The sequence below is a fragment of the Microchirus variegatus genome (genome assembly GCF_963457635.1).
Source record: "Microchirus variegatus genome assembly, chromosome: 6".
Classification (NCBI taxonomy): Eukaryota; Metazoa; Chordata; class Actinopteri; order Pleuronectiformes; family Soleidae; genus Microchirus; species Microchirus variegatus.
Genome location: NC_139807.1, coordinates 19359890 through 19387503, shown reverse-complemented (window position 1 = coordinate 19387503; position 27614 = coordinate 19359890). Strand labels below are relative to the sequence as shown.

At 39.7% G+C, this 27614-nt stretch overlaps 1 protein-coding gene across 1 annotated transcript; it reads left to right on the top strand.

Moving 5' to 3' along the window:
* Window positions 1-41: 41 nt before the first annotated feature.
* On the top strand, window positions 42-26620 carry stag2b (STAG2 cohesin complex component b). Its single transcript, XM_083890628.1, has 34 exons — window positions 42-169; window positions 2622-2749; window positions 4212-4293; window positions 4459-4599; window positions 4719-4815; window positions 4989-5065; window positions 6397-6601; window positions 8104-8255; window positions 11346-11419; window positions 11525-11648; window positions 12698-12796; window positions 12907-12986; window positions 13120-13227; window positions 13524-13635; window positions 13745-13862; window positions 14284-14387; window positions 14961-15053; window positions 15140-15229; window positions 15336-15539; window positions 15786-15856; window positions 15999-16086; window positions 16197-16277; window positions 16718-16810; window positions 17083-17257; window positions 17363-17502; window positions 17588-17689; window positions 17785-17933; window positions 18967-19095; window positions 19316-19542; window positions 21117-21345; window positions 22886-22990; window positions 23082-23208; window positions 24887-24964; window positions 26441-26620. Exons 2-34 carry the CDS (start codon window positions 2706-2708, stop codon window positions 26462-26464), a joined length of 3822 nt encoding a protein of 1273 aa, XP_083746754.1. The 5' UTR covers window positions 42-169; window positions 2622-2705; the 3' UTR covers window positions 26465-26620.
* Window positions 26621-27614: the final 994 nt, after the last annotated feature.

The window sequence follows — 27614 nt, the reverse complement described above, 5'->3', positions numbered from 1 at the left end:
GTCGAAACAACAAACCGAACTACGGAGCAAGCGGGGTGAGAGAACGTCCGAAACCGCCTCTGACCGCGACTTTTAAACTCTTTTTACTGAATTGTGGTGGGATTCGGACGGAGCCTGTATAAGAGTAGTTAAAAGTTACGGTTCTACCGGGATTACATTTTACAACAAGGTAAGTTAGCTATAAAATGGCGGAGAGCTATCTGGAAGTTAGTTGATTTGTATTTTGCTAGCCGTCTCGCTAGCCTGGCTAGCTCTGGATGAGCCCTGAGCGCGGATGTCTGCCTGAACCAAGTCGCTTGGTTAGCTCGCGGTACATGGCTAGTTCGGTTGTTAGCGCGCTAACGAGCAAGATTTTTGGCAAACGACTGCGAAATACATCCTACTCAACTGAAAGAAATGCTCAATAGTTTAAAACGACTTATTTACACTTTGTATATTTGTAAACAAAGTGTTAGTTGCTTATGCAATACGGTGCTGGAACTCCCGAGGCAAGATGGAGGACGCAAGGACGTGCTGTTTTTTTGGTACGTTAGCAGTAGCAGTTAGCATGCTAACCATTGGGAGTTATTCTCGGCCATTTGATTTCAGCATATCAAGTGTGCCTATTTACTTTTCCATTTATGTGAGCACGGCCTGCCCCTGTTTTGAAGACGGAAAATAGTTGATGTGTATGGAAATGGCAGTGCCGAGCGTTATTGTGTGGTGCTAACGTTAGCTTGCGATGGTACAGTACTGCTTGCGTTGTTTTGTTATTATGTACCAACTATAATAGCGTGAGTAAATGCTAACATTTTCTTCATCTGGTACATAATATCTGATGAAAACGCGCTATACAAGTCTGTCGTCCTTCATGTTCTACAATTTGTTCATTCTTTGAGTCGGATAAGTGCACGCTTACTTTAACAAATTTCGTTTAGCTGACGCCGAGGAACGACGCTAAATCCTCGGTTGCTTAGCTTGTGGCGCTAGCACCAGCAGCGCACCGGTGTCAATTTTGACAGGAGCCGCCGCAGAGCATGGTTATGTCGGCATTGTTGGAGGAAGCTGAGCCGGTACTTTTGAGCATCGTTTACGCGCAGGAATGCTCAAAGTTAGGCATGACAATTTCGTCTTATTTAAAATCGTCTGGTCTAGCTTCACAGTCACAAGTTTATGGGATTCATGGCTCGATTTGGCGCCACTTTTTCTGTCTACACCCATAGATCCCCGTCGTCTTGTCACACAATTACTCTTAAGGATTCGGGTCTGATGTTTTTTTTTTCTAGCTAATACATACTGCATTTAAAATTAAACTCAGTACCACAATCAATTAATACATAGTATTTCCTATGTGTCTACTTTGGTGGGATGTTTGATCATGTTCGGAATTTTAACTATTTTACGAAAGGCTCGTCTGTAAAAGATGCCAATATCGCACATGTGGGTCACCATCTCCCAGAGCATCGTGAGGGAGAGGACCCAAGACTTACAGACTGAATATGTTGTAGTTGAACACCAATACATATGTATGCAATAACTACGCCTGCTGGGATTAACATGTGCAGCTACTGTACCCAGAATGGGTAAGGGGGAGTTGATGTCAACCCTTTCAGTTTAGAACAGTTGCTCCTGGCATTTTTAATGGCATGTATGGCTGTTAAGGAGGCATTTACCCATGTTATGAATTGTGGACAAAGTAAGAATCCGAAGGAAAATGCAAAGGTGTCACCCCCCTTTGATGTTGGTGCTTTTAATTTACACATCACAACCATGCAATCGTTTCTCTGTGGCCTGCGGTATCTTGTTGATGTTGATACTGTTTTTTGATTGGTTGAGATGCTAGTGGGGCGTATAGGGCAATGCCGTATTTGGTCGTTGAGGAAGACGCTCTAATCTGTGTTGCATGACGTTGCCTGTAAACCAAGGGAAACGGAGAAAGGGAGGGAGCCAATGGCTAGACTCTGGCGTATGACAGAAACATTCGTATCCGCCCCAGTTACCATGTGAAGCCATTTTTCCCCCCTATGAATGGCATCAAACTAACAGTCCAGCATTAAGATAAAATTGAGAGCATGGTGAGTAGAAAGTGATGGGGGGGGGGGGGGGGGGGGTTGTTCTGTAATCAAACTGGCAAAGGGGAATTTGTTCTGGAATCTGTTACCTTTGGGCACATGTTTTAGACTGGGCATATTCAAAACCAACTGTCTTAAGCTCTCTGTTTTTCTCTCACTCTGCTCAACAATGACACATGTTTATTTCTGTCATGTTCTTATTAAGTACTGTCACTTTTCATGTACATTTTGCTTTTGTTTGTTTTAGATTCTTTTTTTACCTGGACTACTTGTTTTATAGTTGGTGCAATATTATCTTAATAATATTTTGTTTTTTTTATTCTGTTATTTATTCTCTATGCATTATGTTCTTGTTGGTTGTTCTCTATGTGTTGCATTGTTCTGCCTCCATGGTAGCACTTGCCCAGGACAGACTTTTCCTGGGGGGAAAAGCATATTTGAAATATATTTCAACAAACGGCCTATGTTTGCTTCATTTGTATCGTTTATTTATTCTATTGAAATTGCTTGAAATGTGCAATGTGTCTTCATGGGTAGTCTTCTAATTTGCCCTTTTTTTTCCTATTCTAGGTCACATGCAACTTCCCCTATTGTGAATTTCCTGAGAATCTCAAGCCAGTCATAAGTTGAAGTTATCCAGAAGATGTTACAGAAATGATAGCAGCACCAGAAATACCAACGGAGTACTCCTTTACTCAGTAAGTTCATGCTCACCATTGTTCAGGGTATCTGCGGGGACTTACAAAGTCTTAAAAAGTCTTAAATCCAATAATTTGAATTTAAGGCCTTAAAATGTCTTAAATTCTCCTAAAATCTCACAAAAGGTCTTAAATACATTTTAGAAAGGTCTTAAAAAATCTATTAATGTTAGGGCTGGAAGGTTAATCGAATTTTAATCGATTTTGTCTTCTCACGGTCATAAAAGACTATAAATGAAGAAAAACGAATATGCGCCACACCGCGCGGCGTGTATGTAAATTCCAATGCTAGAAAAAGACATTGAATGCACCAGTGTAACGTGCGGCTGCAGCTAGCAAGTGACGTGTGTGGATCAATAATAGGAGCGAACGTTTGAAAAGGCAGAAAGGTAACAAAGGTAGGAAAATATCAACTAACTGGAAACATTTCGGCTTCAATTTGACGTCGAGCAAAAGTCAATTGTTTGCAAAGTTTCTCGCGCCAACACAGTCCTCTATTAAGGACACTGTTTACAATGCCGTTTCATATCCACCACGTCCCGCAGACATCAAAAGATAGCAGAGGCTGTGACGTTAATTAAAAAATATGGTAGTGAAGGACGCATCAGTACCATAAGCAAACCCAGGATTCTAGACGCAAGTTAAGACTTTGGACAAGCGTCAGGTGTTGCCTTCACATAAATATTTCCAGTCATGTATGACAGATGTTGTGCTGAAGTTGCAGAGTATTTTGTTTTGATTTTGCCTGTGTTATTAGTGTTGTCAGTGCATGTTGTACATCTTTGCAAGTTATGCAGCAGTTATTTTTATTTGTGTCTTTATTACTATCATTATTTTAATTTACTGTTATTATTTTTCTTGTTTATGTGTTACAAATTTATTTCTGGCTGTTCTTTTAAGTTATATTTAAAGTTGAGTTTTGGTGGTTCAATAAATACTCAAGTTTGGAATCAATGAATAATTGTGTTTATTAATCATGATTTCAATATCAATCAAATTAATCGTGATTATTATTTTTGCCATAATCTTCCAGCCCTAATTAATGTTACTTTTATTTAAAACATGCATAAACTTCAGTCTCGCTTTGAAATGTTTCTATTTTTGAGGATGTGATAACATAGCTACAACACAGAACTAAAGTAGGCCGCCTGTGCTGCCCGGTGAGAATTTATCGAGCACCACGAGCTAGTGTGCTGTGCGCGCGCCGCGGTGTGTTACAGCTTAGCATAGCAGCGGAGAAAACTTAATGAAAACCCAAGTTCAAAATTTTTTGGCTCCAATTTTCCTTCATGTCTTTTGTACTTTTTTGCCAGTATAGATTTGAAATGGGTCGTAAATTGTATTCATTATGGTCTTAAAAAAGTCTTAAATTTGACTTGTTGAAACCTGCAGAGACCTCGATTGTTATTGACTATTAAGCTCCAGCTGCATGTTTATACAAATGTGGTCTTTTGTCAATCAGGGATACAGATACTCGATTCTCATCAGACACAGACTTCTCAGAAGATCCTGATGGAAGGGGTGCAAACACAACTAAAGGAAAGGTATGACAAAGCACAAATGGCTCCAATGACCTGGCTTGTGGCAGCCTGTGCACACAAATTAATATTGAGGCCTCTTTTGCAGTTTTTTGTAATGTATATCAAATAACCAATGTAGTTTTTGTTATCTCTGATTATTCTTATACAGTATCTCTTTTGTTGTTTCAGGGTGGAAAGAAGGGGAAGAAGGCGGCAGGGGAGAGAGGCAAAGGGAAGGGAGCAGGTCGGTTAAATGGCCACCACCAAGAGAATGGCATGGAAAATATGATGCTGTTTGAGGTGGTGAAGCTGGGCAGAAGTGCAATGCAGGTATGAATGGAGATTTATAAGATTACAGTTCTTTGCATGTTTTTTTCCACCCCATTTAAAGTAAATACATTATTGTTCAATGTCTAATTCAAAATGCATCTTTATCATTCTCCCTGCAGTCTGTCGTTGATGACTGGATTGAGTCGTATAAACATGACAGAGATGTTGCACTTCTCGATCTCATCAATTTCTTCATCCAGTGCTCAGGGTGTAAAGGTGTGTACCTGTTTGAGTCTCTTTACCTTGTGATTGGGCTTTTTAAAACCTTACTGAGGATAATGCTTCGTTCTGCGTGTCCTGCAGAACCATGTTTGGTACTCTCCATTCCCAGAGTTTGTCTCCTTGACCACTGAGTAAATTGCCTCCTGTCTAATCACTGTGCTTACCAGGTGTGGTCAGTGGAGAAATGTTCCGCAACATGCAGAACTCCGAGATCATCCGACGAATGACAGAGGAATTTGATGAGGTAATTTTTATTTACCCTGTGCTGTCATTAATGTATTTTAAACATCCATAGTGTCATTTAAAGGGCCCATATTGTGCAAAATCAACTTTTTAATCTTTTAGTACTGATATTTGGGACTCAGGGGGCCATACCATACCCCAAAATGTGAAAAAACAAGACTTAGTCATGTTTTAGTGGTTCCACTTAGTGTAAATATAGGCGATAAAACACACGATGTTTAAACCTCCCTCAGAATGATGACATAGCGAGCATTTCACCGTGAATGTTGGCACCCCGCCAGGCAGAGTACTTCACAGCTCCACCGTAGCTCCTCCTTGTCCCTGTGAAATACGAGAGTGCAGGCAAGGGAGGAAGAGTGGTTGCACAGCGGAGCACAGTGTTTAACACAAACTTCTAGCCTCAGAGGACTTGTGTGTCCAGTGGATATATTTTATTTATGAAAAAAATGTTCACAAGCTTCACAAGCCCTTTGTTGTTGATCGTGTATGTAAATTTCTATGCTAGAAAAACACCTTGAACGCACCAGTTAAGTGCCTGCAGTTAGCGAGTGACGTGTGGATCAATAATATGAAGAGCACGCGTTTGAACGCACTGCAGAAAGATGTAGATGTCGTCCTACATTTCTTCTCAACCTAAGGCTACCTTTCTGTCGTGTTTCCACGTTCTCTCCTCATATTATTGATCCACACACGTCACTTGCAGCTGGTGCATTCAAGGTGTTTTTCTAGCATAGGAATTTACATACGCGCCGCGCTGCCCATTAATCGTTTTTCTTCGATTCTAATGTTTTTATGATCGCGAGAAGCCAAAATCGTGGTCACTCTATGCATTATGGTGAAACGCAGTTACAACGGGTAAACGGACATTACTATGGGGTATGGGGAGCGGGGGTTGTGACAACGGTGCATGACAATAGGTGATAAGTGGTGACAGTATGGCTGTGGATATTAAGTTAGATCGACACTCCCCTGGAAGCAGTGGGTGTGTGTTTACCTGGGTCTCATTCACATGTAAATGACCAGACACAAAACCGAGCGTTCTGAAAAAGGCTGTTTTGGCAGGGTTATTGAACTGCTATTGTGCTTCATCCTTATGATATTTTGACTAAAGCATGACACCGACATGTTCATTAGGGCATCAGGAACTAGTTTAATTTGGGGTAATAGGGTATAATATGGGCTCTTTAAGATTAAATATCCACTCTATAATTAATTTATCGACAAAGTAAACAGTAAAACTTACTAACATGTTACAGGTTGGAGATGGTATCACATGTAAGTCGCATATCATAAATTCATTTACTGATGGATTGCCCTCTGTGGACTCTGTAGGACAGCGGTGATTATCCTCTAACCATAGCTGGGCCCCAATGGAAGAAGTTTAAATCAAGCTTTTGTGAATTCATTGCCGTGCTTGTGCGCCAGTGTCAGTACAGTATCATCTATGATGAGTACATGATGGACACAGTCATCTCTCTTCTCACGGGACTATCGGACTCCCAAGTCCGAGCCTTCCGACACACCTCAACACTGGCAGGTAAGATGAACTATTTCTGTGTTTGTGTGTGTGTGTGTGTGTGTAAGCGATACATTTAAATGTTAGGGTTGACGTAGGCTACATCCATACGACTCCATTTTCATAAGCTTTCCATACTACCATGCTGTTTGGAGCCCCACAAACAGGAATTCATACATGTTTGTTTATCTCAAAGATGCATTGTAGAATAGATGGGCAAAAAGTAGACATTTGGAAACAATGATGCAGTTACCTGCATTCATGTAAAGCTTTGTTTACACTTGCTCTCACTTCATCATTGATCTAATAAAAAAAAAAAACTTCTGTTCAACTTTTTACTATTGTTGTTTCTCTTTAGTAACACTCTCTGAAACTAAGCAAACAACTGCAGATGAAAGAATCAACTTCCTGTTCACACCAGCATGCACATGCCCAGTGTACCTGTAAGGTCACATGATCACACACAACACCTTTGTTGAAACAAGATTGTTAAGTGTGATTAGAACTCCCAGCTGTGTAGAAGTCACCTGGCAGCAGTGAATGCAAAAGTGTGTATCACAAAATATTGGTGTAAGGGTCTTTTAGTCCATTCTGTTTTGTGTTGCGTCAGAGCGGTCATGTGATACACATTTTTAGACCTGTTGGCATAGAAGCAGAAAAATTCTGAAATTGAGCTAAAATGCTTGTCTGGATGTAGATCCTGTTTTGTCTCAAAACCACAAGTTTTATGTGAAAATGTAATAGTATGGATGTAGCGTTTACGGTACTCAATGTGATCTTGGAGTGGAGAGTTAAATTAGCAGGGTGGGAAAAGTAACAGGGCTGATTATGATCGGAATATTAGCACATTTACACATTTCAAGAGCTATTTTCTTAAAGGGTGGAGGGAGGATAATTGTGTAGGTTTTTAATTGAACAGTGTAATATTTTAATTTGTTAATGTCATTTTGACTGATTCAAAGACATAATTAATACATGCACTAGTAGAGCAGACGTTTCTCCATAATAACAAGAGGCATGCAGAATACACAGCAGCAGCATCATGTGTTTTACAACAGTCATTAATAGTACAGGTGGGAGGAGTAACTACAAGAACACATGCATTGTTGTCTGCGCCTGACACCACTTATGTCATCTTTACCTGTCCATGATTAAGGGAAAGCCAGCTAGTAATCTCTTGAGTAATGATTGTAACTGCACATTTAAGTGCATGTAAATGCAGCAATCAAGGTAAACTGAAATTGAAGTACTTGAAGTATATGGCATTTGTTCACTTAAATTAATTCTGATATAAGCATGGTCCATTTGTCAAAAATAGGTTATTCTTAATATGAAATATATTTAATGTGACCTATTTCATCATGCAGTAAGATAAGCTTCGTGTCAACAACCTTGTCTCCTAATTCTGTGCCTTGTCTTAATAAATTCACACACCACACCAGTTTTTATCTCATTATATATTACGTTAATAAATTGGCGTTTTCTGTGGATTTTTTTCTTGATGCTGCATGTTCTTTTGGCAGCCATGAAGCTGATGACAGCCCTGGTGAATGTAGCTCTAAACCTGAGCATCAACATGGACAACACCCAGCGCCAGTATGAGGCAGAGAGAAATAAAGCTGTGCCCAAAAGGGCCAATGACCGACTAGAGCTGCTCCTGCAGAAACGCAAAGAGGTAAGCGTAACCACATGGCTGTCTATATTCTTGTTTTCCCTTTAAGCCCAATTTATACTCCTGTGTAAAGTGCTCTGCATAGGTTACACAGAGCCTGTCGGATAGCCTCTGGCGGAGCTGATCACCACCGACGACGTCGCTGCCAAACTATAAATACGTCACATCTTAATACACACAGCATATGTTTAGACTCTAAATGGCCAATTTCTCGCCTCAAATTAACTTAAAACTGTGTTCTGTGACACAGAAAAGTGACAAACGGCCACTGTTTCAACTACAACAGTCTTTCTCTCTCGGACGCCATTGCTCACTGTAGCCAGAAGCACAACAACCTTGCGCAGCGACCCCTACTGATCGGGCGGGAAATTGTAGAAGTATGAAGGCTCGAGGGGTCTCCGTGGTTACGCAGACGGAGAAGTATAATGTGGCCTTTAGACAGCATGCATATTAAGTGAATCAAATTGTAACTGAATTTTAGAATTTCAACAGTGGTGTGTTTTGCATAACCTTTGTAGAAAGTTGTGGCCCAGATCACGTGTTATTTTTACTTTAGAACTATGTTTTCACAGTTGTGGACTCTGTCTTACACTCCTTCAACTTATGAGTTTTGCTTTTAATAGCCCCAGTTGCTGGACAAGACAATATTGCAGTATTTTCTATGCCTGAAGACAATGTCAGTCGATGGAACCCCCATCATCTTTGCAGCATTTCCTAAACTCATCAAACTCTGGTTGATGGAGAATATAATTCTGCCCTTTTCACTGCAAAAGCCTAGCTATAGTACATGGGGGAAGGAATTGGTTTCACTGATACTGTTGTAGGTGAGAAGCTGTTTTTTACTGCTAGAGATGGCAATAGTAACATCAAATGAGGAAAAAAATTAATTGGTGATGTTGGCTGAAAACATTTGTTTCATTCTCCAGCCGTGTTGTCATTTAATTGACAAAGGACACAAACAAACAAGTACCTCTCCTATTGTTTACTGATTAAATTTATAATCATGTAAACATTTTAGAAAAAATGACTGTCAATCTTAGTTAACAGCAAGGAAGGCAACCTCAACCACATCAGCAGTTTATGTTGTAAATGTGCCTGACTATGGGTTGACAGTTATGTGGTAGAAACAGCCCTTTAAAAGTGGCTGTAAAACTTCAAATCCAGTTTATTTTAGCAGTCAGAATGAAATACCAGCCGTTGTAATCAGTTTTTGTAGTTTTGACAATGTCTTTTATAATTTATACGACAATGTGCAAAAGTCTTTACTATTTTATTTGTTGTTTTAACAATGCTGTAATGATTATACAGTGATTTTTTTTTCTCAGTCACTTTATTGGAACACATCCAGAAAATACAGGAAATGTGTATGCAGTTAAAAATAAACAAATATTTACTGTGGCCTACCCTTATACTTGAACAATTGCATGATCCTGGCTCTCTTAAACTTGAAAACTGGAGTGGGACCCAAAATAATGTTGCTGGTTAAAACAGTGTTTGTCCTACAATATCATATCAAAATATCTGCTGGGAATAGGGGTGCAAAGGATCAAAAAACTCACGGTTCTGATCGTTTCTCGGATCAGAGTCACAGATCGGATAATTTTTTCGAATCAGCAAAAAAAAAAATAGACAAATAAACACAAGTTTTGTCTTTTCGTTTATTAACACTTAAATTATTAATTTAAAATATATAAAATCGACTTAAAGTGCACAAGGCATAATATATACTTTTTCAACACAATTAATGAAAAACAACTCAAAGTTGCAACATAAAAAGGTATATCTCCTTCCTTTTCAAATTAAAATTGGGTGAATTCAAATTCACTACATGTGCAAAGCACCCTATCTGTTGGCCCAGTCCTGCCTCATTCACTGCATTTATTTGATGTTTGGCATTTCAGTTGTGACTGGGATATTAGTAGTGGACCACTTTATCTTCCATTCCTCCACTGCCTCTGTCAGTAGCTGCGCAAGGTGAGTGCCTGTGTGACTCTCATAGAGGGGGCGTGTCTGCAGCACCAGACTTCTCATCTCCAAATCTGCTGTGATGAAGTGAGCGGTTATTGTCACATAGCTCAACGTCCCCTGGACGTTCACCCTTCTGTTGTGAGCAAAACAGAGGGTGCTCGGGATAGTTAATCCACAACTTTTTTCTTCTCCTGCTCATAGGCTAAATATCTGGCACAATCTTTTAGCTGAAGTGGGTGCGCGACAGTATGTCGTAACGTGGCTCAAGCACTTTCAGCATGTGTTTAAAGCCCTCGTTTTGCACAACTGAATATGGCCTCATGCCTGCACCTATAAACGCACCGATAGCGTTTGTGATAGCTTTAGCCCAGACGGATTGTGCAGCAAGGGGTTGCTTAAATGCCGCGGTGAGAAGTGGTTGTTGAGCAGCTTTTGTTTTCACTCATGTCAGTGAAACACTTGGGTGATGTCGCTTCAAATGTGTGGCCATGCTAGATGTGTTTCCACTGTCATATGGCTTTCTTGTGCTACAGTGCATGCACACCGTCACAAACAGGGGATTTAAATGGCGTGGGGCGTTCAAGTTCCTCCGCTCGCCATGACCACGCTGTGTGTGGACTGAACATGACCACATCGTGAATGGTCTGTTGCACCAGGTTTATTCAAGAGATGGTTGAATAAACATAGAATTCAATGATGGTTCATCAGGAAGGCCATTTTGGTAGCTTCGGTTTTATAAGGTTTACTGCAAGAATCCGCAAAAATGCATCCACTGTATTACCAAGTCAAACCAATTAAAGTCAGAACTTTCTAATTAAAAAATTAAATTTGATTGAAAAACGACTTTTACTTGAGTCTGTTCCATTCATTTTGTACATGAAGCACCTCTCTCTGACCGTTAGTGTTGTGTTGTGTGCTATTCGGGTTGCATTGTCTGCTAGGTTACATAACACGGAGTCCCACAGGGCATCCATCTGTTATTTAATCATGCAGCCACACCGCACCATGGTGGCAGTGTTCACTGTCGCACACGTCTAGTAAAGTTAATGCCTCCTGGTTGCCTCTATAGCATTCTAGCCAGGTCGGATTTATGCTAATGTTTTTTTTTTCTGTTCTTCATTTCAGCTCCAAGAAAATCAAGATGAGATTGAAAACATGATGAATGCAATCTTCAAAGGAGTGTTTGTTCACAGATATCGGTATGACTACGTTATCCATCAACAGTGTTGACTTTTGATACATATCTCATACTTCCTGTTATTGAAAAGTCTCATAAATGTCTACTGTTTTTATTGTTTCAACAGTGATTCGATAGCAGAAATCAGGGCAATCTGTATAGAAGAGATTGGCGTGTGGATGAAACTCTATAGTGATGCCTTTCTCAATGACAGCTACCTGAAGTATGTGGGATGGACCATGCATGATAAGGTGAGTTAGAGGACATTAATACACACATCATCCGTAGGAATTTTTACATTGTTTTTCATGATTTGACCCCTTCTCAGCACCATGGGCATGCACATACTCAGCCAGGTGGTTTGTTTTAATGGTTGTGGATGCACTAATGTGACACCGATACTTCTCACTAACACGCCGTTTTGCATTATTAGTATAGACAAGAATAGCAAATGGAACAAAACAATAGTGACCAATAGCTCTGTGAAACATGGAACAATGAAACAAAACTAATCCCCTACCTGCTATACAGAAACAGAGCAACCTCCACACCCATCTTCTTGCTGTCTGTCCATCATGGTACAGCTATAGCATTGGTTCTCAAAGTTCAGCCCGGGGGCCAATGGCGGCCCGCAGAAACATTTCTGGCGGCCCGCAATGAATTACAGTTGATAGTTTTAATCCAGGTGCTACTAAGCTTGTTAAATGTGTATTGGACATTACTGGATACAGACCAATAAGTGTAAACAAAAATACTGGGTATTTCCCTGGTTTCTATATGGTGAATTTTAGTGTATTATTGGGTTATAAACTGGTAATAAGCAGGTAGCTACAGCCCCCAATTACTAGCTATTTACCCGTAAATATATGGTAACAGAAATGTGTTACTTGGTATTAACCTGTAATTAGAAGGTAAGCACAATGGCCAAAATACTGGGTAATTACCCAGTAAATTACAAAGCGTTATTATATTAATGCTTAAATAACCTTATATTAACACTTATATTACTTAACTCTAAACTGTAGAACTGCAATCTGGTCATTAAAATTATTATAAATGGGATTTCTTTCTGTTTTCTTTCCTTTGGCGGCCCTCAGTCAACTGTTGGGTTCCTAAATTGGCCCTCAGGTATCAAAACTTTGAGAACCCCTGAGCTATAGGAACAATCACTGTTTCAACCAATGACTAAATTACTTACAATGTGAATCCAGAAATAATTTAAAATACAGGATTTTGTTTCCACAGTTCAGACAAATAAAAATCTGTTTACCGTTTACCGTTTACCACTTCTCTTTTTCAGCAAGGTGAGGTTCGTCTCAAGTGTCTGACAGCTCTGCAGGGTCTCTACCACAACAGAGAGCTCAATGCAAGATTGGAACTTTTCACCAGTCGCTTCAAGGTCAGCACCACCTGCTGGGCAACTTAGACACAACAACACAAACTTAATTGTTTCTCACTCTGTCACTGCAACAAACCATGGACTCATTAAATCTCTTCTCTCTCGCTCAGGATCGTATCGTCTCCATGACTCTTGACAAAGAGTATGATGTTGCTGTTCAGGCAATTAAGCTACTCACACTCGTCCTGAAGTAAGTCAATAGTTTCAGTTTTGTGACAGTTGATTTCAGAACTTGGATCCATGTTGACATATCAGAACATGGGATGTTTTAATTCTACGATAAATTTTGACTGACCATTTGTTTCTCGTTTTTGTCTCCGCAGTAGTACGGAGGAAGTGTTGACCTCTGAAGACTGTGAGAGTGTCTATCACTTGGTCTACTCGGCACACAGGCCAGTCGCTATTGCAGCAGGAGAATTCCTCTATAAGAAGTATGCCTGGCATGAATTTATCACTGAATAGTAGCTGTAACTGTTTTCAGGAATATTGATATAGTTGCAGGTTTATTTAGAAGTAGTTAGACACACTCAATACCTCTGTTTGTGTAAGTCAACATTGTAGTAAAACTATTTCATTTCTCAGTTTGCCTAGTAATATTTTTTTACTTCTCAGCTTACCATATGATTATTTTGTAATTTTGATACTTCTTTCTACTGCTTTGTGGCTGGTAGATTATGCAAGGGTTGCTTTTGTTTAATACCAAACTAATGATTTAATATTCTTGAAGATTGTTCAGCCATCGGGAGCCGGAGGAGGATGGTGCCCCCAAGAGAAGAGGCAGACAAAGCCCCAATGCCAACCTCATTAAGACCACTGTCTTCTTCTTCCTGGAGAGTGAGGTACAGCATCACATTTCCTTCTCTCCCCAGACAAAGGGTGACATTTCTGTCCTTTTTTTGTGGGTATGTACGCAGACTGAGTCATCTGTCCTTCATTCTCTCTTGTTAGCTCCATGAGCATGCAGCCTATCTAGTGGATTCCCTCTGGGAATGCGGTCCAGAGCTACTGAAGGACTGGGAGTGTATGATCAGCTTACTGCTAGATGAACCTTTACCAGGAGAGGAAGGTATGACTGGTTTCTTTCAAACCAACTTATCTGGTCTGCTATTCAGGCCACACGTGTTGGAACTACATTGGAGTATGTTGCCAAATCAGGTTTATGTACACAGTGGAACGCAGGGTTCAAAGGAATTGGCTTCATTCCCTTCTGTAAAGTACAGTTTGGATGTCACTCAGTTATACTATGGGATATTTTGACATTTTTGGCACAGGGGAGTTTGATAAAAATGTGTGCATGACAGCTGGATGGTGACCTGATCATTTTCATTTGCAGTGTTGTTAAAAACCTCTTGCAAAAGAATAAAAATAAGTGCCCGTTGAAATAAATATGAAATCCGATATTGTCAACCTAATGTACTGTTGTTAGTTTCAATTGATTTCAGGAGAGTTTACCTCGGTTGTTATTAAAGTGTGTGGTCTTTTTGTAGCTCTTACAGACAGACAAGAGACAGCGTTGATTGAAATCATGCTGTGCACTGTACGCCAAGCTGCTGAATGCCACCCACCTGTTGGAAGAGGCACAGGGAAGAGGGTAAGAGCAACTAGTATACTTTTATTTCCTACATGCCCACAGCTGTGGAGGGATGTGATAATGTGTTGAACATTCACTTGATTAATAACTGTAGAGCTGATTAAGCTCATACCTTTGATTTTTATCATCCCATCCAAGTCTGTTTTCTGGAATTGAAAACATGCTAAGGGTTTGTTAACAGGGATTTTCAGAATTACCGCTTGCATTTTCTCTATCTGACGTTATGGGATCTTTAGTTTCACAAGCTAATAGTTATTGCCGTCTTGATATTTTTATGTTGTAACTGTTACTTATTTCTCATTAGATTTAACTGACGGATTTTGCATCGACTCTTATTTTACAATCATTGTTACAGAGTCTGTTCCTTCTGTTTGATTAAAAACAAACTGTTCTGGATGATTTATGTTACCTAATAATAATGTAAAGAAGATAAACATTGAAATAAAATACAGTGAGTCATGGTCAGGGCAAAGATTAAACTTAACAAAATAAAAAACAGCCCAGCACTGTATTTTTTGTTTAAAAGCAACCTTGTAGTGAGGATAAGCATACAGTTTATTGCTTTTTGATCAGGTGATGACAGCGAAAGAGAAGAAGACTCAGCTGGATGACAGAACAAGAATGACAGAGCTGTTTGCTGTGGCATTGCCCCCTCTACTGGCCAAGGTTTGTTAAGTCCTCTCCTTTTTAAATAATTCACTTCTTCTTTTTCACAATCAGATTGTAATTCAATTGAATCGTTTGTTGTACAGTACGCTGTGGATTCTGAGAAGGTGACCAACTTATTGCAGCTGCCTCAGTTTTTCGACCTGGAAATTTATACCACGGGGCGTCTGGAGAAGGTAAAGCAGTCATCAGGCGACAATGATCCAAATACAAAAAGACCATATACTGAACCTGAGAACTAAATTCTTTTATCTTTTGTGTAATTCTTTCCCTCTAACCCAGCACCTGGAATCCCTGCTGCGTCAGATCAAGGAAATTGTGGAGAAGCACACAGACACTGAAGTTTTGGAGGCTTGCTCTAAGACTTACCATGCCCTTTGTAACGAGGAGTTCACAATCTTTAATCGGGTTGACATTGCCCGCTCCCAGCTGCTGGATGAGCTGGTTGACAAGTTCAGCAGGCTACTGGAGGATTTTCTACAAGAGGTAGGAGTGACGTGTGTGTTTGCTGGCCATAAATATGTTTATGACATTAATTGACTAACTGGTTTCTTCTTATCACAATTATCTATTTGCTGATCTTTTTTTTAGCTTGATAATGTTTTGGCTCGTATCACCCAGGCCAACTGCAAATAGATGTTTCTTCTCATGGTCTCCTATTCGAGATGGTTAATGCTTGAAAATGAGTAAATTCGTCAAACGAAACTTGAGTTGTATAATTTCTCTTTCCAGGGGGAAGAAGCTGATGAAGATGATGCATATCAGGTTTTGTCAACTCTAAAGAGGATCACAGCATTTCACAAGTAAGACGTTACTTTCAATACCAGTTTCCTCACAAATTTCATATAGCTGTGTATTATCTGACGTATCCACTTAGACTGGTCATTTGGTTGTGTTCGCAAATCTTACTCAGTTTTTTTTTCTTCTTGTTTTTATCTTTTGCAGTGCTCATGATCTGTCTGGGTGGGACCTTTTTACGAGTAACTTCAAGCTCCTCAACACAGGCATAGAGAACGGAGATATGCCAGAGCAGGTCGATATATGAACCTCTTCAAGTTGTAGTTCTATGATTCAACAATCAATCAGACTTTTGGAAATGCAACCGATTATTGACCTGTGTTTACGTCTTTCTCTTGTGAGCAGATAGTCATCCACTCGCTGCAGTGTACCCACTATGTGATCTTATGGCATCTGGCCAAGATATCGGAGGGCAGCTCCAGGAAGGTGAGCTATGTTTACTCTAGGGCTGCAACTAATCATTATTTTAAGTATTTTTTTTAACTCTGTTGTTTGATTTGTAAAACATCAGTAAATGGTGAAAATGTCTATCGGTGTTTCCCAGACCTTAACATTTTGATGCTTGATTACGAACGACCATCAGTTGTTCTTAATTCTCTCTTTTTGAACTGTAACCGCTGATGTATATTCACATTATACAACCATTGTGGTTTATTTTGAGTAGGTGTGGGGGAAAATGTTCAATTATGAATCTTTTTTTTTATTTTTTTATAAAAATCACTCGAACTGATCATCAGTCAAAACAATTGCTATTATGAGAATAATCCATTCACTTTTACTGACCTTGTTCACGATCTTTACTGTTTTGAAGATGTTTTGAGGACACAAGTATGATGTTTCAATAAATTCTAACTCTCTTGAACCAGGATGACATGGTGACTCTGAGGAAGCAGATGAGGGCATTCTGTATGATGTGTCAGCGCTACCTCACCAATGTTAACACTTCTGTGAAAGAACAGGTAAAATAAATATGATGGTCTGTGTGTGTAGCAGCAGTCGTAAAAGCTACTTAAATGCAAGAGAGTATAATATAAATTGGAGATAAGTAACGATTGGACAATATGCATTGGAACTCACTAACACTCACATCAGAAACTGACTTCCCTGCTATGTTCATGAATGAAGAAAATGTGTAATGTTAAACTTTGGAGCTCTATGGAATTCCACTAAATCTCTTGTTGTGCTGTGCTTACTGAACGTTGTTTTCTGTCCTTTTTCTGTCTTCCCACAGGCCTTCACCATCCTGTGTGACCTCCTGCTCATCTTCAGCCACCAGATGGTGTCTGGAGGCAGAGAACACCTGGAGCCTCTTGTCTATTCCTCCGAGGACTCATTGCAGTCCGAGCTACTCTCCTTCATCCTGAACCATGTCTTCATAGACCAGGACGATGACACAAATAGCACAGGTACAAATGCTAATGTGCCGTTCAAGACCGCTAATTTACTTCCTGCTCCAATGCACAAGATGAGTAAGTAGAAGACGGTCTCCTAACTTTACTTTCACTCTTCAGATGGGCAACAGGACGACGAGGCAGTCAAGATTGAAGCTCTGCACAAGAGAAGAAACCTCCTGGCTGCCTACTGTAAACTGATCATCTACTGTGTGGTCGAGATGAAGACGGGGGCTGACATCTTTAAACAGTACATGCGGGTAAGACGAGTGTACATGTAATTCTGCTCATATATACAGTACAGTTTTTCTCAATGGCTCAATTATTTATTTTCTTTCTTTGCAGTATTACAATGATTATGGTGACATCATCAAGGAGACAATGAGTAAGACTCGGCAAATAGACAAGATCCAGTGTGCCAAGACTCTCATTCTCAGTCTGCAGCAGGTCAGTGCATTCACACTTTCTTTCACATCATAGTCGCATTCTATTTGTAAGAGAAAGTTAATCCAGTGTTTCCATTTTGTGTCTGTCTCTGTCAGCTGTTTAATGAAATGCTGTCTGAACTGGGTCATGGGTTTGATCGTTCCGCCTCTTCATTCTGTGGAATTAAAGAGTTGGCCCGTCGCTTTTCTCTAACATTTGGTCTGGACCAAGTCAAAACCAGAGATGCCATTGCTATGCTACACAAGTAAGGTTTCATTCTGTTTTGGTTGTCTTGCATTGGTCATATTAGATTGTGGTATTTGTATTTGGGATCTGCCATGACAAACAATTCTTGAATACTGTGTTTGACCTAGTGCGTTTTTTCCTCCCAACACCCATGCACTTAAAAGATTGTAGAAAAATATGTCCAAATAACGCACATCAAGCAAAAGAGCTATTAAACCAAAGTGATCTGTGGTCTGTTACACAGTTGCACACCATGAAACAAGTGTAACACCAGCATCCGTCATTCTGCTGTTGTACTTTTAAATTTTCCCAGTGGCAATGTAAGAAAATGTTGTTAATACTGTCTTGACCTTTGATACACATTTGTTTTTAACAGCTATACACATAATCTTCCATATAACCATCAGTGTTTTTTCCTGCTTATTTTTAATTTTATTTTTTTGAACGATGATTATTATATCAGTCAGGTGTGTGCACATTTACAGTTTTTTTGTTGCTTTTCCCTGGGGTTTTCCCAGTATGCTCACAGCCTGTATGAATATGCCATATTTGCAGCAGTCTTTTGGGTAATCAGATAAAGGCTTCTGCCTTCTTTCTATCGAGAATCTAATATTTTTATACTTAAACAGGTGAGTTAATAACCTCTCTTTTCAAGTTATTGTTAGCCAGCAGCATCACAGGTTTTAAAACAGGACAGTATAACAATACCAGATGTTAATGTTGAATATAAAAATGATAAACGGTTTACATGATTGCTGGTGTGTTGTGAAATAAACATCCAGATAAGTGCTCTATAAAATGTAGAACTTGTTTAATTTTACATCCAATTTATTCATGATTGTGTTATAAGCCCAAATACTCCTTACTGAGCCACATAGCAATAGGTTTTCCAAACTCCTTTTTTATAAAAGTGACTTTTTTCCTTTAGTCCCTGAAGACTATGATGGTTTATAGCACCTAATTCTGTTTTATGGCAGTGAAACAATTTTATTTCACAGCTCACTATGTGCCTATTAATTCTCTCTCTCTCCCTCCCCCTCCCCCTCCCCCAGAGATGGTATTGAGTTTGCGTTTAAGGACCCCAGTCCCCAGGGAGAAGGAGGTCCTCCCCTCAACCTGGCTTTCTTAGATATCCTCAGCGAGTTCTCCTCCAAGCTTATGAGACAAGACAAGAGGACTGTGTAAGTGTTTTCTTGCTGAGTGGGTGGGAGGTTTCGGTGCCTCAGTGCAACAGGTGCTGGTGACAACTGGTGCAACTGGTGTTTCTGATGTGAGAGTGGTTGCCATGAGGCCTTTTAACCCCCGTTGGAATTTGCACCTGGTTATGTTTGTAACATTTGTTCTTTAAATGCATGGATGCATGAGTTTATTCATATCTGTGTGACCTCCCTTCTCTCCCAGCCACATGTACCTGGAGCGTTTCATGACGTTCCAGATGGCACTGCAGCGAGAGGACTGCTGGCTCCCCCTCATCTCCTACAGGAATTCCTTGCAGGCTGGGGGTGACGACGATACCATGTCGGTGATGAGTGGCTACTCCAGCAGAGGCTCCTCCATTCGCTCCAAGAAAAGCAAGCCTCCCTCTGTAACAGCTGGAACATCGGCAGCCAAGAGAAAGCTCCCTGAAGGTACAGCACTTGGAAATCAACAAATACATTTTTCATTGTTTAATACAGGGTTTCTCAATCCTGGTCCTGGGGAGCCGCTGTCCTGCATGTGTTAGATGTTTCCCTGCTCAAACACACCTGAAAACAAAATTAGATGTAATTTTTGGGGGACTGCGGACATATTTTTAGTTAACCTTCCATAGTTCATGCAGTAATTCTGTTTTCATTCGCTTGACTCGGCAACTAATTAAGATAGATTTTGGTGGTCAATATGCAATGTCAGCATGACATCGGATTTGCGCCAAGTGAACCTAGTGTTTCAGGAATGCCAGGGGGTCTTTTATTAAATCTGGCACAAGCATACACTCGGTCTCAGTGACATACTGGGTAGGAACCAAAGGTCACCGCAACCTTACAAAACATGTTTTGGCCATAATTTAAGAAATAACGTGTGTATCCATCAACTGCTGTCAACTGAATATTGGGAGTAAGTTCATTTAGTTAAGCAGTAGGTGGCGCCAAAGTACGTGTCATCCACTGGAGGATTTTCAACTGACGATGAAGACCTTCAATAGCTGTTGATACATGGTTGTGTTTTTGTTTTTTTTCCCTGAAGCATTTTCCCAGTACACTTATTTGCATCTACCCTTTATCCATTTGCCAACCCCCCTTAAGCAAAATTATTTTTATTAAATCTTTTTTAAATTTCCATTCTGATTTATTTATGCAAATTGAAATTAAATTAAATTAAATCAGGCTGATGGAAGAGCAGTGTTTTTCCTTTGGGTTTTTTAGTGTTTGAGTGTGTTTTTTAATACTGCAAGTAAAAATAAATCATGTCTTCATGCAACGCATATATTCTATAGCCTTGTCCAGTCATGATATTACAAAAGTGGTGTCGGAGCCCAGATTAACCCAGATGTGTTTCTAGCACCCTGGCTCAGCCAGCAGAGCTGATGGGTGAGGAGATTAAACAGCAGATGGTAGGATGGAGACAAACCAATCCTCACCATGCACAGTGATGCAGAATGTAGGCACAGTGAAGTGTGTGACAAAGTGTAACTGTAGTGTTACAGCATGCAGTTTTTGGTGTAGAAGTAGTAATGAGCCAGCCTGTCACTGAAGTGCAGTCAAAATGAAACCGTTGCTTTAAGTGTTAGTAGTTGTGATACCTTTTGTTAATATCTAAGGTTCAGATTTCACTGTCAGGATTATTTCTGGCATACACTCTCGCACTGTGAATTGCAAATTTTTCAGCTGTGAAAGAGCAAATCTCCAGATGCAATGATTGGATGCTACTCCTACATGAACAGTATTCCACATCTTTTGAGAAAACGTTTAATTTGATTTTGGAAATTCTACTCCCATATTCCAACCTCATTTTAGAATTCTTCAGCAAACCAAAAGAGAAACCCAGCCTCCAGTGTAAAGAAGCATTTGGTGGTTTTGTTATAGTACCAAGTTAAAGCCCTACATTTGATCACGGTCATATTTTGAAACTCAACATAGTTCAAACTTAAATTTACAACACATGTGCAGATGCTTATCACAGATTTCCCTCACAAGTTGTTTGTCTTGACACGTTTCCCTGTCAGAGGAGAGCAGCAGCAGCAGCGAAGTGTGGCAGCAGACCATGCAGACCCCGGTCATGCTACCATCGCCCCACCTCACCTCTACTGCCATGCGCGACCCTAAGAGGGGCCGTGATGACAGCTTCATGGGAGTCTATCCCCTCCCTCACGACCAGCAGCAGCAGCAGCCCCACCAACACCCACAACACCATCAACAGACGCCTCAGCATCACCAGACACCCATGGATTACAAGTAAGATGAATTCAGTTGCTCAATATGCACAAGGTATTTGATACAAAATTAATTGAAAAGTCATGTTCATGAATTCCCCAGCTTAACATCCAGAAATGATCACAATTATCATTGCATTTAAAATACAATAAATGATGGTCTTATAGTAGGGATAGGAAAATGTGTCCGATAACGAAAAAAAAAGCTTGCACGAGTCATTTCAAAGATATAATACTCCAAGTGTAACAAATATTGTTCTCTGAAAAAGAAGAAATACTCTACTAAAATTTTATATAATTTTTATCTGTCATATATCCGATCCAGTGATTTTTGGCCATTATCGAAACAATACAGATACTGACAAATACCGATTCTCAGCCCTATCATATAGTTGGAGCATAGAATGTATTTGTAAATAGGTGCAGTAAGAAGATTTGAATGGAAGTGAAAATGTGCCTAAAATAACACGATGTCAGTTTTGTAAATTATGTTCCCATGTAGAGGACAATTGATGAAAATGTTTGGTACTTGAGTGTACTCCAGTGTGACTGACAGCTAGTCCATTATGTGGACTAGCTTTTTTATTTATTTTTTTATTTTTTTTATCAGGTGACATTAGTAAAATTGCAAAAACTGCCTGGGTTGTGAGTGTGTAAGTGCCAGAAGTACATTTTGTTAAAGGTTACTGGTGAATGTGTCTCAGGTTTGAGGTTTTCAGACTAGCCACTGCAATTCTTTACAGTCTGCTGTGCTGCAGCAGATGAACAGCAATGTACTGTAATGTTCAGCAATGTACTGAACATTACAACGACATGTCAGTCTGGACAGGTTTCACTACTATTTCATTTTTAGTGCAAATTTAAATAAACAATGAATTCAAATACTATTAAAAGTTAAACGTCAAATTCCCCAAGCCACAAAAAACAAAGCTGTAACATCCTCACAAAAACTTATTGATATTTGTCTGATGTATTTAATGTATGTAAATAAAGGCATGCTTACTTTGTTATTAGTTCAGCTCTCTTGTACACACCATCAAACATATAAAATACTGAATATTGTGCCAGAACTTACACAAATTACTTCTCCAATTTCACAATCCTGCATTAAATTTTATTTTCATTTGCTGGTTAGTCCATCATCATTTCCAAGACTCTTTGATGGCCATTTACTAAAACATCTGTTATTCCTTTGCATTCTAATACTTCCTGCCACAAAACTTTGACCAGGCCTAGACTGAGGTCCAACACTCAGATTTGCTGCATCACTTATTCTCAAAGAATGGAATCAGAGGACTGCAATATGAGCCATGAAACATTGGGACGTGGTTCACTGGAGTTTCCTTTTTGTGTGCAATTAATTTAAATGGTAGCAAAATACTTGCCCTTTCCAGCCTGCCAAGTGTTGGCTCAACTGGGACTGAAACTGACAAGTTTATTTGTCCAACCTGACTCTCATCTGTGTGAGGCCAGTGGGTTATCTGCTCACATCTTTATGGTTTCTCTAGTTAGGTCACCAAACACATGGATAAACAAACGGCTAATTACTCATGTGCTTTTAGTTCCCAGGTCACGTGGATGCTGGCTCAGAGACAGGAAGAGGCGCGCCAGCAGCAGGAACGAGCCATGAACTACGCCAAGCTCAGAAACAACCTGCAACACGCCATGTAAGACACAAACACCCTTTGCACATAAATCATGTCACTGAAAACATGTGATTGCTTTGTGATTACTTTACGGTTTTCTTGGCTTTTGCAGTCGTCGCGGCACAGGGCTTATGGAGGAAGATGAAGAGCCAATCGTGGAGGACGTCATGATGTCATCTGAGGGTCGTATGGATGACCTCAATGAAGGCATGGACTTTGACACCATGGACATTGATCTGGTGAGATATGTAACTAATTAAACCAACATATTTTTGTTTGAGGTGCTAATCCTTTCTCTGAAGGCTGACATTCTGTTTTATATGAAACTCAGTACATCTCTTGCTGTCCTTTTCTCGACTCTTAATATCAACTATATCATTCTTTAGTATCTAAGGCAGCTCCTGTTTGTGTCTGCTAAAGTGGTGGCGATCAGGCATTAGTCAATGATATTGAGGTGCCACTAAATCGAATGATTTGTTAATAATTTGTAAATATCATTGACAGCAGGTCAGCTTATTATTCTGAAAGTTTCATGTAAGAAACTACTGTTTGTTTTATGTTTGACGGCCAATGACCCAACCTAACCTAATCTCTCCTCGCCAGTCAAACACACAAAAACCCATTGTCCTCTCATTAGGGGTGCAATAAAAAAATCAATACAGCAATTTCTCAGCGTTTTTTAAACACGCTGTTGCTCATCCTGTCACGGCTGCAACAGCAGATACTGGATTCCCTTAAACAGTGCTCTTATAATTAAACCTCACTTTGACCTGTCACAGCTGTATAAATGAATGTAAATTATTATTCCTCCTGGTTCAGGTTTGGTATCAGAGTAATACTCAGAACACAAAGTGACCAGGATGATGAAAATATAGAATATGTTTGTAAAAAGAATGGGATAAACAGTAGTAGAAAGCGGCATTAGAGTTTTTCACGGAAGTGAAACTCTTTTTAAATATTTGCAATATGACCCAATATACTGTAATATATTGTTCCGCAGCCCCTGTATCACTTTATGTATCATACCCGGACCTACACTGTTCATAGTTGGACTTGTCAATGTAGGCACAACAACTTCATGTCAGAAACTGGTAAAACACACAAAACAAGACTGGTCACAGGCAGCACAGGAGCAACAAAACTGTCAGAAAAAGTTCTTAGTGTCTTCAGCAGGCAGTCATAGCTCAGTATTGCATTGGTAGATTTAACTTTAGCTGTGCTTATTCCCACAATCGGCAGGCAGACCACAGCATAATACTTGAACTCCCTGTCATTTTGGATGCACATGAGAGTCACGTGCGTGCATGTTCACTGGGCAATTACAATAATCAACCCCCTCGGCCTGAACTCCACCCTCTGCAACCCCCTGCTGCCACAGATAAAATCTAATTCTGTGAGAAACACTGATGTGCTCCGTCGACAGCGCCTCGACACTGTTGATACAACACGTGGCAACGTGATTCTTATTTGAGCGTTCACGCCAACACTACACAACCATGTATGATATGGGAAGCCAGAACTCAATTTTATCCAAGACAAATGTCTGTTTTGGATGCTTACACTTGTGCTGTACTCTGAGAAAGGCTCTAAATGTCATGTTGAATCAACCAGAAAATTGAACAACTGCCCTAGTTCCTTTGAATCGACTGTTCGCTGCGTGTGTGATAAATTCTTTCCAAATTGAGCCACGAGGGTTCACTGTTACAAATATCTGCTAAAATGATTAATCCTTTCTTTAATATGGTAATACATAATGCAAAAGGCCGTGTCTGTGTTGTCTGCCTTTTTGATACGGTTCAAACTCATTTTTAGTGTAAGCAAAAATGGAAACATTAATTGGTCGTCTGCTAAAGCAGCTGTGTTGGCAAAAAAGGTTAATGGAGTGTCTGCTCTCAACCCTTCCTCTTTCTCCTCCAGCCACCCTCCAAGAATCGTCGTGAGAGATCTGAGCTCAAGCCAGACTACTTTGACCCTGCTTCTATCATGGATGAATCGGTGAGGAGCTTCTTGACTATTTAGCCTTTTCTAATCTTGTGTACTCGGACAATCCAATGCAGTGCAACAAACGAATACCAAAACACAGTTGCAGATTCCAGGTGTGTTTGTGTGATGGCCAGCTGGAGATGGTTGAGCGGAACAGGGAGAGTAATCACGACATGTCGTCTCTTCAAAGGAAGTATGCACTAAAATTAGCATTAAGTCTGAGGTTAAATTGAAGATAGGTGGCTTACAATAAGCCTTACATGGCTCACTTGCAAGCGTGTTGTATTTGCAGCACTGAATGAGACAGTAAAACATTGAGACAACTTCAGCAGACCAGGCTGAATGTGCAGCAGCCAAATGCTACATTTCATAGTGGTTGCAAAGCTGCCATTTCTGTCTGCATAAACATGCCAAATGTTATTTATTTCAGTGTGTACTGCCAGCCTTAAATTCTTCAATATGTCTCTGCTTTAATAAAAGCAAGTGATTTGCCTTAGGGGTTTCTTCTTATTTTGTGCTTGGAAATGCAAGGCGCCACCTCAATATAGAGAAGCCGTTGGGTGTTTTCTGTCAGGTTTAAATCACTTAATTGTCATAAATGTATCAAAGCCTTCTCTAAGCAACGTAACAAAGCAGCACACCTGGCTGCACAGCTGTTGACGTCGCTGCAGATGACATTTTGAAACAGACAAAGTCAAACACATTCAACACAGTAGGATTTTAGAAACAGGCAATAAAGGCAATAATTGTTACAGTGAGCAGATTGAAGTTAATGACTAGATGACTTTCTCCCAATGACACTTTGGCAACAACTACAGTAATGATTCACACACTCAGGTGACACCCTGCCTTTAGGAGACCAAACCTGTATTTTTATAGTCGCATATAAACTTAACAGGTTCACCTCGTTACCTCCTCACTTTATCCATAGCCCTTCATTAGACCAATGCCGTCATTCATGTATGTTTCCACGCTATACATGTGCAAGAGAGCTTTTGTTTTTCAGTTTTTCAGACTTCATTGGTTCAAATAGAAATTGAAGAACAAAGTGCATTACATGATAAAATGCGTGCTGCTCTCAAGTCTTCAGGGAAACTGTTCCATAAATGTGGGCCATAGTAACTAAAAGCTGCTTCACTGTGAGTTTTAGTTTTTAGTCTTGGGATAATTAAAGGAGCAGAACCAGAAGACCTGAAGTTTCTCGATGGTTCATAGTGTAAAAGCAAAACTATGAAGACCATTAAGTGCTTTAAAAACCAGTAAAAGGACCTACTTCAGGATTAGTGTGATGTTCGCTTCCTGGTCTTAATCAAGAGACGAGCTGCAGAGTTCTGCAGAAACTGTAAATAATATATGTTCTTTTTTGGAAGACCAGGAAATAGAGCATTGCAATAGTCAACCCTACAGGAGATAAAAACATGAATTAACTTCTCTGCATTGGCCTGATTTGATGTATTAAAACGTTTTTTTTTTGTTTGTTTCTTCTAGGTTCTTGGAGTGTCCATGTTTTAAGCTAGTATCCAGATGATTTTGACGCTGGGATGATGGAAGAGGCGCTTTGTATTTAAAGAGAATTTTAGATGCAAACACAGAAGCGTTTTTCTCTAAGAAAAAGCGAAAACAAGACAAAAAAAAATTTCTGGCTTGTACTCCACGTGGACCAATGACAACCCCACACTCAGTGTTGCTTGCTCAGAGAGGACTTTGTTTCAAATATTTACTTTTATAATCTTGGGTAAGCTCTTCCTGTTAAGAAATAGTGTAACAGGCCACTTCCAAACCTATTAGAAATGAGACGTGTCTGAAGAAAAATCCATATAGTTCTTTTTTTTTTTTTTTTTTTTTTTTTTTTTAAACCCCCTTTCTTTTTTCATCGGGGATGAATTGGTGTGTTTAACTTAAGAAAATTTTTTTTTTTGTTCATGTCTAACCCTTTTTACAACTGTAGTAAGTTACCAGGTGTGAAGTAGTAATTTATAAACAGACTGTAGTAGCTTGCTTGTACTGTGTTAGCCAATTGGATGGAGGTCTTTATGTTCCTGTGCTCTTTCTTTTTTTTTTTTCCCTCCCTCTATCTTTTTAAGTTTCTTCTCCGTTGCTGGGCCCGAGTTGAGGTCCAGATAACCACTGGTGGTTAAGATGGTCAACGGTCACATAGAATCAGTCAGGATTTCTTTTTGATGTAAAGGTTCCCAGAGTCCATTGAATGCTCCTCGCTGTTAAGCAGTAAGTAGTAGAGCTTATCCTCAGACTGAATCACCGACTGGGGACGCGTTTCCCCCAACAATGAGCAGAGTTTAATCCTTGTAGCGCCACTGTGTGGGCTCTGGAAGAAAGCAGCCCAGTCTAAGAAAATCATGTTCTTTTTTTTTCCTCTTAAAATCCAGCAGCATAATGTTGACATGGGTATCTCTCTACGTTTTAAATAAAAGATATATATGAATCGGTGCTGATTTTATATATATATATGTGCTTTTGGTTTTTCTTATTTTCAACTTTTCAACCTGCAGTCACAAAGTTTGGAAATGTGTAAGTAAAATAAAAAAATTAAAGCATGTGAAGCCATGCATCAAGGACGATTTTTAAATTTGTATTTTTATTTTTTGGTTTATTTTTTTCTTCCCCCTCTCCTTTTTGTCTTGATAATGTCTTCGGGTTTCTA